This window comes from Sander lucioperca, chromosome 16 (assembly GCF_008315115.2).
Source record: "Sander lucioperca isolate FBNREF2018 chromosome 16, SLUC_FBN_1.2, whole genome shotgun sequence".
Taxonomy (NCBI): Eukaryota; Metazoa; Chordata; class Actinopteri; order Perciformes; family Percidae; genus Sander; species Sander lucioperca.
The window spans coordinates 15,528,260-15,541,693 of NC_050188.1; the positions used below are offsets into that span (position 1 = coordinate 15,528,260).

The 13,434-nt window shown below is 41.3% G+C and overlaps 1 protein-coding gene and 1 pseudogene across 2 annotated transcripts in view; both read left to right on the forward strand.

The window, feature by feature from the left end:
- LOC116064162 overlaps positions 1-13,434 on the forward strand; it is a 33,080-nt pseudogene that overhangs the window by 17,648 nt on the left and 1,998 nt on the right.
- Positions 1-13,434, forward strand: part of LOC116064134 — a 21,013-nt gene continuing 7,579 nt past the window's right edge. Inside the window, exons 1-10 of one of the 2 annotated variants that reach the window (XM_035993155.1) lie at positions 1-134; positions 1,425-1,565; positions 3,856-4,021; positions 4,381-4,437; positions 4,520-4,728; positions 5,382-5,459; positions 6,379-6,427; positions 8,110-8,177; positions 8,273-8,316; positions 8,454-8,516. In XM_035993155.1, coding sequence (XP_035849048.1) covers positions 51-134; positions 1,425-1,565; positions 3,856-4,021; positions 4,381-4,437; positions 4,520-4,728; positions 5,382-5,459; positions 6,379-6,427; positions 8,110-8,177; positions 8,273-8,316; positions 8,454-8,511 — 954 coding nt within the window. In that variant the 5' untranslated portion in view covers positions 1-50 and the 3' untranslated portion in view covers positions 8,512-8,516. Of the gene's footprint in view, positions 135-1,424; positions 1,566-3,855; positions 4,022-4,380; positions 4,438-4,519; positions 4,729-5,381; positions 5,460-6,367; positions 6,428-8,109; positions 8,178-8,272; positions 8,317-8,453; positions 8,517-13,434 lie in introns of those variants that run through there. The other variant, XR_004895376.1, reaches the window with a different exon arrangement.

Consider the following 13,434-nt stretch of genomic DNA (forward strand, 5'->3'; position numbering starts at 1 on the left):
ATGGAGAGGAAGCTCAGTCCTCACAGCTTCATCAAAGAAAAACTGAACACATGGAAACAGAAGCTGATGGAGAGGACTGTGGAGGAGCAGAACCAGACAGGAACTCACATCCACATTCAGAACCAGATACTGAGGTAGAGCAACTTGACATCATGACTTTGTGTAAACATACACGCCACTTTCTAAAGCCAATTGGTGTTTTAGCTGTACGCATTTTGAACTATCCGCGTGTATGTTTACGCCTTTTAAATGTTTGAGCGAAACGACCCATCACATCCGCGTGTATGCCAACGCTACCTAGACCCTCTTTCAGGTGTCGGGAATGAATGAAGCGAAATTAAACCTAACTAAAGGAAGAAATCCCCAGATGTGATTCCTTCCTCAAATAGGCTAGCTGCCAACTTGAAGCTAGAACGAGGCAGTTTGTGGTAAGGTGAGGTACTGGATTTGCTATATGCAAAATGACTTTATTTTGGCATGCTTTGCATCGGCTAGAATGATTAGATTCACAAACCAATGTCAATGCTATGACTGTCTTATGTGGTGGTCTATTCTAGGTTATTTATTTTTGCATTCTCTACTCCCCTACATTTGTGCAAACGACAGCCTTTTCAAGGCATTTGAGAAGGAAGGAGTGGTAGCATGCAAGCTCCCACATTGACGCTCGTCTGAGAAATGGAGTTTTGGAGAATGTTCAGCTTCGGCAGCTTTAAGGATACCCATGTATATGCTAAAATATACAACGACTGAGGAAACCTAGTGACGAGTCCATAGCAACCAGTTCATGTGTTGAATTTGTATTGCTTCCAATGGGAGGGTCAAGTCTTTTTTGACTAAAGATCCCAAAACTCCCCCGGTAGCCCCTTATATAAATAATGAACAGTCCCTAATGTGACAAATATGCCAAAAAAGAGATCTATAAAGTCAATAATTTAACATGTAACGCTTTTTAGTTGACGTTGGGTTGCATTCTAATGTGACATCAACTAAAAAAGATGTTTTGAAATGAGGCTGTGCTTAACTAATGATAACAAAATGCTTTGAGAGATTATCAATGATCATGATTACTGCACCACAGCTGCGATTACTAGTTCTAGGCCTATTGCTTATGCTCCTAGCCTATGCCTCGCTATTTTGATAACATGTCATAACTAGATACCATAGAGAATGTTTTGCTGTTGGCAGCATTGACAAATACCCTGAACTGGCAACTCTAGTGCTGCCACTTGTGTTTTAGGAGACCATAGTTCATGTTGATTGCAATCATAAAATCAAATGCATTTTATATCACCCTGCCCTAGTAGAGACCTATACAGGCAATCAAAGAGATGTACAATATGCCTTTGACGTCAGCGTACTCAATATCTGCAGAAATATTGGGCAATCACTAAATTAATCAATGTTATTAATCTGTTCTTTTTCAGAAAATGGCTCAGAGAAACACGCCGGCCAAAAAAAGGGCACAGAAGCGCCTCAACTCCTTTAAGGTGAAGAGTGCCGAGTGGGCAAAGGGAATGAGGCGCAACAGGAATGTAAGCCATTTTTTAGACGACATTGAGGTCACAGTAAGTAACTGTTTTTTCTTGAGGATACATGCATGACACATCCCTGCATTCTGAGAAAATCAGCACCAACATCTTGAGAACAACATGAGACGATTTCTATTTTTTACCTTTTTCATTTTGTCTTTTACTATTATTTTTCGATGTGTGTGTTTGCACACACTGGACGGAGCATTTGTGACAAAGAAATTGTTTTCTGACGGGACGTAGCCATGAGCATATGGGTAAATGGTACAAATGGACCAAGAAAATACACCATTACGCCACTGAGTAGCCTGACTAGAGAAATCGAGAGTCATCAGACAAGGCAACATTTGGCCAATCTTTTATTGACCAATTTTGCTGAGCCTATGCAAATTTTGACATTGGCGTCCTTTTTTTTAAGCTTGCAGGAGTGACATCTAGTACGATCTTCTGTTGTAGTTAGTGATAGACCGATTTTATGGGCTGGCCGATATTTGCGGTTTTACGTACACGTCTTTTTTATTAAGTGCAAAAGTCTAACGTCAATTTCAACACACAGCATCTTCCTCATACCTTGTCCAAAGGTATATAGATAATAGAAAGACATATAGACATAGCACGGTGGCTCAGTGGTTAGCACTTCTGCCTCACAGCAAGAAGGTTCTGGGTTCGAACCCAGGTCGTCCCAGGCCTTTCTGTGTGGAGTTTGCACGTTCTCCCCGTGCTTGCGCGCTCCGGTTTCTTCCCACCATAAAGACATGCATGCAACTAGGACTACAGTTGAAAATTAGCCGACTGGCGCATTTACAGAAATGTTGATTAATGTGCATTGTCCTAAAATAAATAAATCTTAATCTAATCTTTCCTGGCTTTGGTCCGTCCCAGACCAAGTGTCCCAGTGCCTGTTGCTGATTCTGTGGTCCTGTTCCGTGATCAACGATAGGCTTGAGCGCCAGTGACATCCAGTGTGCTATATTGCTTGTTAACACTTATTATATATATATTATATATATTAGTAAATACTGTGGGATTGGACTACAGGCATACCCTCATGATTTACAAGTAGGGTTGTTGGTCTATTCCAAGGTCAAGTTCTAATTTATTTACATATTCTAATTGTCTTAACTATTTCTGCCAAACTGTAAAACCAATATGCCATGATTGAGGTTGGTAAAAGGTATTTTTAGGGCTTTGATCCAGGTATATCCCTTCACAACCCAGTGTCTCTTATGCCATATTTCTTAAAGTGCCCATATTATGAAAAAAATACAACAAACATAGCAAGCATACAAACTTGGAGAAAAAAACCCATCCATGCTGTTTTGAGTGAGATACGGTTTCTGAATGTGTCCTGCCTTCAGTCTCCGGGTGAGCTGGTCAAAATCGGCACGGCCGTCTACGTCATCGGCCGAAACATTTGACTATTCCCACCCACCACCCCCTCCTATCAGAGCATACGTACAGTGTCTATGTCTCCACCCACCAGGTACAAGCACCGATTTTAGAAGACACCATGTTGAAGCACCACGGAAAGTGTTCTGTTGTTGGTTGTAAAGACGAGCACAGAACACTCTGTGTCCCAGCCGCAGATGACAGAAGTGCGGTCTGGGTTGAATTCATTTTTGAAGGCAATGTCTCTGCTACAGTTGGCAAATTCTCGCTTATACTAATGCTCGCCTAGATGCTAGCGTGGCACGCCCTCATCCTCTGCTTCTGACTGGCTAGTAGTGCTTACCTAGCTACTGTCAGGGCACGCCCTCATCCTCTGCTTCTGACTGGCTAGTAGTCCTTACCTAGGTACTGTCAGGACACGCCCTCATCCTCTGCTTCTGACTGGCTAGTAGTCCTTACCTAGGTACTGTCAGGACACGCCCTCATACTCTGCTTCTGACTGGCTAGTAGTCCTTACCTAGGTACTGTTAGGTCACGCCCTCATACTCTGTTTCTGACTGGCTAGTAGTCCTTACCTAGGTACTGTCAGGACACACCCTCATACTCTGCTTCTGACTGGCTAGTAGTCCTTACCTAGCTACTGTGCATGTGTGACTCCCAACAAAGATATAACAGCAGTGTGATGCCTCACTCTGTAGCTAAAACAGAGAGCTCAACACACAGGGTGAAAAGAGGAGCTGCAGCAATGTGCAGTACAACAAAAATGTTTTTTTTTGAAAATTAAACCATGTAAACCTATTCTGATATAACCTCTAAATACAATTATGAACCTGAAAATGAGCATAATATGAGCACTTTAATGATACGTATTTTCAGACTACTCACATAGATATTTCATCTATGACACGACAACGAATGGTTTCTTCACCTCTTTCAGATGGAGAAAATGAAGGCCCTTGGGCTCAGACCCCTTTTATTTTATGGGGTGTATGATGAAAAAATGTCAAGATACGACACGAAGGTCATCTGCCCTTATAGCACGTCAAATGAGACAGAAGTGATGCTGAAAAAAATGAACATGCTGTACAGTGTTCTTTTGCAAGGTATGGTTTGCTTGCCAACATGTATTTGACTTCACAGTATATCTGACTGAACTACCACATAGTACATGCACACTGAGGTCGAACAAGCAGTTTTCTAGCACTTGATCTTGGGTGCTGCTAGAATGCAAGCTCATTTTGATCAAAGCATGGATGTACATACATAAACAAATGTAACATCATGCAGAATTGCTTACATTTGGGTCTTACTACCCATGGCAAATTCATAATTACAATGAATTTGTTCTTAGGCTAATGGGTTTCTTCTTCTGAGGAGATTGATACATTGACATGTATGCATTGTTGTTGAGATGTAAATGTTTTTGCATAGTTGAGATTTACTTTATGCGTCCCTATGATAGCATGGACTCCAGAGGATGAGGGGAGTAGGCGGGGAGAGAAGAGGAAGGGGAAGAAAGGTAACGTGTGCGCTTTTTAAACATACTTTTCGTAAAAGGTATTGCTTGGAAATGGTGAACTTCTAAAATGTATACAACACAGGAAACCGGAGGCCTGTGTCAGGAGTGGAGAGGGCTGCAGCACCTCTGAGTGGAGAGGAGGGGGCTGCAGCAGCAGCACCTCTGAGTGGAGAGGAGGGGGCTGCAGCAGCAGCACCTCTGAGTGGAGAGGAGGGGGCTGAAGCTCCTGACAGTGGAGCCGAGGAGGCCGTAGCGCCTGAGGGAGGAGACCGTGAGCCTCCGGTTTCAGTGGTAGGAGTCACTGATTATGAGTGGGGCGTTTCCCTGTTCATTTTATCTATGTTTTTGATCGCTGCAGTTAACGTCATTAGACACGCACCTGTTGCTGTTTTCTGGTGCGTTTTCAATTTCCGTTTTTTCATAGTTTGACCTGCCTATACCAAATTTTGGCCATGTATGGCCATTTGTATCACACTGTATACAAACCATATTTATCTTTCTATTTTTATATATGTATATAGCGTCTCAGAACTGTGCACCTTACCCCCCTTTTTCTTGCACTTTCTGCACTACTTATTTTATTCCATGTTATATTTCTCTTACGTACATGTTGACACTGGAAAAGGAGTTGCTTCAGTCTCGTTGTACATGTGTCTAATGACAATAAAAGGCATTCTATTCTTCAATAGCAATAGAACCAGCTTTACGCTATCCAATTTGGGAAATGTGTCGCTGCTGATGCTGAACATGCTCGTTACTGTTTTTATGGTTTTCTTTTTATGTATCTGCCTAGGGACAACAGATGAAAATTAGCTACGGTGCTAACTCTAGCATATTTACATTGTGTACTTGTACTGATGTCCGTTAATATGCACTGTCCCTATCTAAATAAACAATGAAATAAAATAAATGTCTAAATGTCATATTGTCACGCTTACTCATAGATCCAGCAATTTAAAAAACTGTTCAAAGCCAAAAAAACAACTGGTGGAGAGGCTGCTGTGGTTGACAGAGGAGAGGAGGTAGGAATTGTCTATTATTAGTGACTGTGTTTGCTTAATTTTGTTTATTTATTTGTTTTGGCTGTCACATTTATTCAAATTGAGCAGACATTAATTGCTGTGCCTTTTCCTGGAGCAAAAGGGCCTTACTCAAATGTAGGGTTGTGCATCGTTTGGGGTTTTTTCCCGATACCGGTGCTAAAATGAACATTTTATAACGGTGCGGGTGCCTGAACTGAAATATATAAATATATAATATATTTATAATGTATATAACATTAAATATTAAAGGAGCACAAAACGACCGTTGGCGACATTAAAGAACGGCTTGTTTATTGCTAAGGCCACATGGTCAAAATGAAATGATTGATTAATAATGTAATAACTATAACTTATAACGACTTATTTCACCAGTAAATTGCTGGTCAACGACAAAAACCAAGCACCAGATGGGAAAAGGGTATTTTACAATAACTTTTAATGCACCACAAGGCTGACGGCAGCTGCAGTCAGACTGTTACGTCCCGGTGTTGGAATCCTCTACAGGGTAATACAGTCACACTTTCCACCGCTTAACGTAAGCTGTCAGCATTTTAACCATTGGGTTTAATCCAGCTACTAGCTAACGGTAACGTAGCGTCCCGTGCAGCGATGCTTCTGAAAACAAAAATGAGTCTGGCATCGAAATGAGGCACCGAAATTTTCATTCTTATTCAGTCTCGTTACTACCATTTACGTCGGTACCGGTGCCCTATTGGCACCGCGTTTCGGTACCCAACCCTACCCAAATGTGCCTTACTCAAAGCCAGCCAACAGCGCTGGATGTTGGTCCAATTCTTCAGCCACAACATTTTTGAAGTATTAAACAAGTAAACACTAGGTAGAACAGTGCATGCCGCCCTATTAGCTCTCATGCAATCCCACTGTCATTTTCTTGCAGATCCAGCAGTTTAAAATCCAGGTGAAGAAGAGGAGACAAACCTCCAGAGGTGGGTTTATTTTTCCTACATAATACTACAGGCATAATTACTGGGTGACTTGAACCATAGGTACTATTGTTATTACTGTGTTATGGTGTCTTTAGATGGGTGTCTTTTGGTTTCTAAACCATCGTGTTTGTATCTTGAATACCGGTAGTCTGTTAGAAACCATATTACAATACAATGTGTTTGTAAATGTGGTTAAAGACAGATCACAGTAGGGAAATTAAATTCAGCTGTGGCTGTGGTTTTAGGCACTGGCAACTTGAGCCAGCTGGATTTTCAGGTTGTTAGTGATAACGGAGTAGTTCTGCAACCCAAGGGAAATGGGCTAATAGAAATGTGAAGCTGGAGACTCTATCCAGCCCCTCCAGGATTTCGCTGCCTGTTCTTGAGATTGTTGCGGCCCAAAATGCCTGATTTCGCAGGACGTTGTGTAAAAAATTGCGATGAAAGTTGTGATGTCTTTTGTATGTTTGTTGCAATGAAGTTGCGGGAGACCATGAAAGTTGCAATTTTTTTTTTTTTTCCTATACTTATTTAAAAATAAAAAGGAAACTTGTTTCGGGGAGAATAAAATTACTCTGGGCTGAGTTTTCCTAGTAACCTTAGCAAAAAGGCTCAGGATGCTGCAAATGTTGGTATAATATGAAAATGGCTGGTGGAATTAAGACAAAAAAAATAATAATTTATTGAACGAATCAAATTTGAACATATGTGTCAGTGGCTTGTTGATCTTTACATTGTTAGTTAATTTCCTAACCTGGCCTGGGACACACATTCATACGGTTCGATAAAGTACTTATTACAATATTACAATAACGAGCGTAGCTGTCCTCAATTTAGGTCATCCTGTCGTCTCATCTCCAGTTTTTCCTGCATCCACCATGGGTATTTGTGTGTGTGTGTGTGTGTGTGTGTGTGTGTGTGTGTGTGTGTGTGTGTGTGTGTGTGTATGCGCGCGTCAGTCACTGGGGAAACTGAACAGCAGCCCCGCCCGCTGCAGAGAGCAGACAGGAAACAGCAGCAGCTTCAGCGACTTCAGAGTGAAAAAAAAACGTAACAGCGTACATTGATAAAATGTATACAGGTTGGCAGGACGGTCTGAAATGTTTTGCACGGTCTTTTGCTGTACGTTTTGTTGGTAAATGTGAGATGTTTGAGTCAGACGCACTTCTCGTCGTCATATCAAAAACAAGGAAATTAATTCTGCGACGTACGTGTGACGTCAACCACGTTCTCACTCCCGCTTGGTCAGTGGCTCTGAGTCACATACTGATACAAAGTCTGGCACATGGGACTGCTGGGATTGGTTGAAGTCGTGGGAAACTCCGGTTATTGGTCAAATTTGCGGAAAAGTTGCGGTGATTGGTCAAAATTGCGAGTCGCACCAAATTCACGGTGATTGGTTGAATTCGCGTGAATTGGCGCAATCGCGAAATCCTGGATGGACTGTCTATCCCAAGCCTTGTGAATGCAAACTGGACAGAAGTGGTTGTTGGAACGCCAGATTGTCCAACCCCTTCCTGTACGCTTACTTCAAGCCCGTGTAGTTTATGTCATCGTCAAACTTGCTCTATGAACGAAAGAGTAGTCACCACCAACGTAAAGAGTGCTGGAGAGGGCAGAGATAAAAACCCCATTGAGATACCATTTTTGATGACATGAGGGTCTTTTTGTTGTTTTTCCAGAGTGCGGCATACATCCCTATGCCGATGCTTTCGAGGCATGGAAATTGGGGCAAACCAAACAAAAAAAGGTGTGTATGAAAGAAAGGTTGGCAGACTTCTTTGCCTTGCATCACACTAATGTAACAGCATTGAACTAACCCCTGACATTTAAATGTTATTACAGGGAGTGGATTACGTCTACGTTTTTTGGAAGTCCTGTGAGGGATGGTGAGTCTATTTACTCCAGTGTAGTTGTGAGCCCAGTTCAATAGCCTGTTTTAGTCAAACTATTGAAGTGTAATTGCTTATTTGTGTCCGTTGTATAGGATTAATCAATGTAATTGTGTTTCTTCTTCTTCTTCCAGTGGAGAGACCTGGAGGCCCTCCTGGGAGCCTGCTATAAACATAGAATTTGGCACTTAGTTCAAACACAGACAGTTTTTTAATAAAAGTTCTGTTAAAGTTTTTGTAAACAAGTAAAATTTTTGAACGACCTGATGATATGAATCTCCTTTTATATGACCCTTGCCATTACTTTGACATGACAGTCATGTCAATTCCCCCGCAAACAAAGTCATTCCATGATTCTAGGTTAAATGTATCGCTGTTATGCAATGTAGTCTGTTCATTGGTACGATCAGTCAACCCCAGTTTGAATGGTGAGTTGGTTTGAACGTTATCACAGGATTGAATGGCATTGTCAGTAGATACCATATGTATAAGTCTGTACTAGGAGCAACATACCCACAAGTAGTGCACTGATAAGATAACCTCTATATTTGACTAGCAGCTGCTTTGTTACCATGTACTCAGAATACCTTAAAGTGGCCTTTGTATCCATCTTATGTTTTTATGAATTAATTTGACCTAAGCATTTATTATGTTAATATAATTATATTTTAGTTAATGTTAATATTCTTCCATTTCAGAAAAAAAAAGTCCTACGTTGGTCTGATGTGTTGCGCTTCTGCCCTTGTTTCTACCTCCACGTTATGGCCTGCTACTGTTAAGTCTCAGAGAGTAGTTGGACTCAAATGCAGAGATGGCAAAGGTAATGGTGAGCTTGATGATTTAATAAAACAAAAACAATACAACAAAGGATGTCCAGATGAACAGGTAGGCAGATGAACACTTACAAAGTAATCCAAACAGGTAAGTAGGCAGAAAACCAGACCACATGGAACTTGAGACGAATAAATCCACGGAAGAACAGACAGCACAGAACAGAACACGACCAAAAACCGACACACAGAAAAAAAAATAATGATCCCGCAAAGACAGCACAGAGACTAAATACACAAGGTAACGAGCAAACAAGGGACAGGTGACACTAGGGCTGGGGAACAGGTGAAACATCAGACAATCACAAGGGCGGGAAAACTAAAAGACAGGAAGCAAAACAAGACAAGACAGAAAACCACACTACCAAAATAAAACAGGAAACAGAAACCTACACAACCATAACAGCTACATCGTCTTGCCATCAGTTCTTGGTAAATACATCCTGCACTGTATCTGCATCAAGAAACATGTACATAGTTAAACAATCTGAAAACTGAGTTATAATTTGCCCTCATAATGTTTTTTTTTTTTCTGTATTTTTACAACCTTTCTCTGATTTGGTTTCCTGCTGCTTTGACTGGACAATTAGGTTGGCGTTGGATGCTTTACAGTGAAGTGAAGGCTCTATGGATCTCACATACAACATGTGTGTGTTAAAGGACAATTCCGACGCAAAATGAACCTAAGGGTTAATAACACGTGTACCGAGTCAACTGTTCTCTGGGATACGTTTTCATGCTAATCATATGCATCCTTTAAGCTGTAATACAGGTTGTTAATTTGTTAATAGTACTTCATAGAACAGTACATAGGTAGGCTAAATCTTACATCATCGATGAATTATCCCCCTGACCCCACCACACACACACACATAAAAAAAAAGTCTAAAAAGCCAACTGGACTGGTTGTAGTTATAGTTTGTATTATTTTATGCTGTACTGTTCTTTCAGTCCCATCTTACATCTGTATCCTTATGTTTTACAGGTCCCATAAGAGGATACTGACTAAAGGCCTACATGGTTTTGATTTTTTTAGGCAGTTGCTTTGGAAAACGCACCCGTTTTTTGTATACAGATGTTATTTTAATGACTTTGATAAGTAAGTAAGTAAAGTTTATTTGTATAGCACCTTTCACAGATAAAAATCACAGTGCTTCACAATAAAATATAATAAAATACAACAAATGAAAATACAAGAAAATGTAAATACAAATAGCAAATTTAAATATAACTGACTTGTTTCTGCTGATGAAGAAGAAAACAGTAAATTCTACATGAGCTGGATTAAATAAGAACATTCAAGAACTCAAAGAACGTGTTAATGTGCAACGTAACAAACAGGCAAAGGCATTTTTTAATGAATCAAAGTCCTTAAAACAAAACGTTTTCACAAATGATAAAAGTGATACTATTTGAATAGCCTACTACTTGCTTGATGAAAAATATAGAAAGCTGAATTGGAATAATTAAATATCTTTATGGGCTTTTATTTTGAAGGTTATCCACGAAGTTGCAACAGAACCGGATGTTAGTATTTGAGCAATACGGCGCCTAACGTGAGTAGAAACAGTAGTGTCGCTTTGTTTGTGAGCTCCAGCAGAGCCTCTATATGTCCGGATAAACCTGTCTGAACGGACTTTGTGCTGCTCATCTTTTTCTGAATGTTTACCTCTCACTCATCTCCCGGTAGCTACGGAGCTGTTGAAGTTAGCTTCGCACGCTAGTAGTTTAGCAACGCAGCGTGGTAACGGTGTAAACACAGCGCTAGACGCAAGATAGTTTGTGTGTAGAAAAAGGTTTCTGTGATAGTGTGAAAATGTCTAAAGTCGGAATGCTGAGAGCTTTTGTCAACCAGCGACTAACTGCGGCTGCTGAAGAGATATTTGGGCTGTTTGAAACAACGATAGCAGAGTACGAGGAGGAACTCTGTCGTTCAAAAGAGGAGAACGAGAGACAACGGGAGCGAATGGACGCTGTTTTCACCCCTCAGCTTCGGTTACACACAGCAGGTTTGTTACCTTTAACTCCTTTCTCTCTCGCCGTTCACTCTCTGTTTATATACCGACATCAGACCCGCCGCCACGACAACAAGAGAGCGGCTGTATTCGGATCTTTACGGTAACTGAACGGCGCTGAATCGGTTGAATATGTCTGTTGTTCGCAGGGTTCAGCTTTCACATGTCGGGTTTTTCCCCGCCATAATAAGGTTATGTTTAGGTGCAGCACCTGAGTCTAATGAATGCAACTAAAAGAAAGATCTTTAAGCGTTTAGAGTGTTATTTAGCCTATTTATGATCCGATCTAGCTTTTCCAACGTTTTAAACACACATATGGTGCTAATAACTGTCCTAAATGATGTGAAAAAGAGACGCAAAACTACCACAAATGGACAGAAACTGACTACAAAGAGAAAACAAAGGACTTTATTTTGCTTCTTTAGCTCACATCCAACAAACAGCTGTTACAGTAAACAACATCTCACAATGTTTACTGTTACAATATTACCAAAGAGGTTATAATAATAATAAGAGGAGACACTCACATGGTTTTTGCGCCACCAGAAGGCGCAACAGTGCGTCCGCCTTTTGGACTGAATTCTCCACTGTGTCAGTCAGTATAGAGCCATGGTCAAAATACATCATCAATTTGAGTCCACTGAAAGTTCAGTTTTTGCAGCTGACAGGCTTAGATTGTTATTAGGTGTCTGACAACAGTATGACAAGGATCCCTGCTAGGGGTGGAACGGTACATGTATTCGTATTGAACCGAAACGGTACGGGCGTCTCGGTTCGGTACATGAATTTACACGGCGAATACACGGTATAAAAATAAATAAAACTCACGTGCAAATGAATTAATGTAATGTGGAACTACTGTACGGACACCTAATCTGTAGCCCCGCCTTAGCTCTGAAGCTCCCGAGCTGCGCCTACATGTCGAGTCGGTCCAGTGAGTCCACACGAAGCAAACTAGTCCCTTCATATACAACCAAACACGGACGTAGCTGTATCCCTTCTCGCCTCGACCACAAATGGCTTCCAGGCCCTTTTGCTTCGCTGTTAGCTCCGCTTTTAGCTTCGCCGTTAGCTGATAGCTCCGCCGTTAGCTTCGCTGTTTGCTGCTAGCTCCGCTGTTAGCGTGTGAAGCTAACGCCACAATTCGCCAACTGCTCAGTGCAACCGAAGCTGCTCTTTTAACAGCCCTGCTCTGTGCATTCACATATGAGAGCAGCGCTTGTCTCCATATCACACTACTAGCTGATTGTCTTATTTTGTTTACAAGTTCCAGATAGAGTCTGGAGATGATGTGGGGTAGCCTACTTATTGTTTACTGTTTACATCTTACTTTATACTCTTCAGGCTGTTACAGCTAGCTCAGGGGACAGACTGGATGACACTAGGTGGTACAGCTTGAGATAGCTAGCTCAGGGGAGAGACTGGAGGACACTAGGTGGGACAGACTGGAGGACACTAGGTGGTACAGCCTGAGACAGCTAGCTCAGGGGACAGACTGTAGGACACTAGGTGGTACAGCCTGAGAGAGCTAGCTCAGGGGACAGACTGTGGGACACTAGGTGGTACAGCCTGAGACATGCACAATAAAAAAATTGCCTTCTACATTTTTGTTATGCTTTTCCCTCCATTGAACCGAACCGTGACTTCAGTGTACCGTTCCACCCCTAATCCCTACAGAGATAGACCTTTTTGTTAAAGAGTAAAATCTTTGTTTAACCAGAAATAGCTCCTTGATCGTCGTCGCTAAATACACTTGACTTCATGTTAATAACAGTACTTTTGCCAACATATTTTCACGTGTAAATTGTTAAATGGTGTGTTTATTTCAACCAAACCAGAGTGCTGATTGTTGGAAAAGTGGAAAAACAAACCAAGACGGCTTTTCGTAGTTTTATTTTGTGTTTCTCAACTTGGTAAGAAGTGTCTTTTTACGATGATAAAATTACTATTTAGTTACATGGAGTCTGGTGATGATGATTTTGGGGCTGTTTCATGTTAAAGGCATACTGTGCAACAGAGAGGATGACTTCCTTAGAAATCCTTCCCATAATGTTGTCAGACACTTTGAATAATAATCTGAGCCGGTCAGTGTCAAAACGAGCACTTTAAAAAAAAAAAAAAAAAAATAGTAAGTTGGGTGCCCCGCTGCCATAACAGGAGAGCGGCTGTATTCTGATCCTTACCGTAACTGAACGGTTGCTCCGTGTACAGGTAACTCACTTTATTTTATCTAACGTTAGAACCCCTCTCTCTCTCTCTCTCTCTCTCTC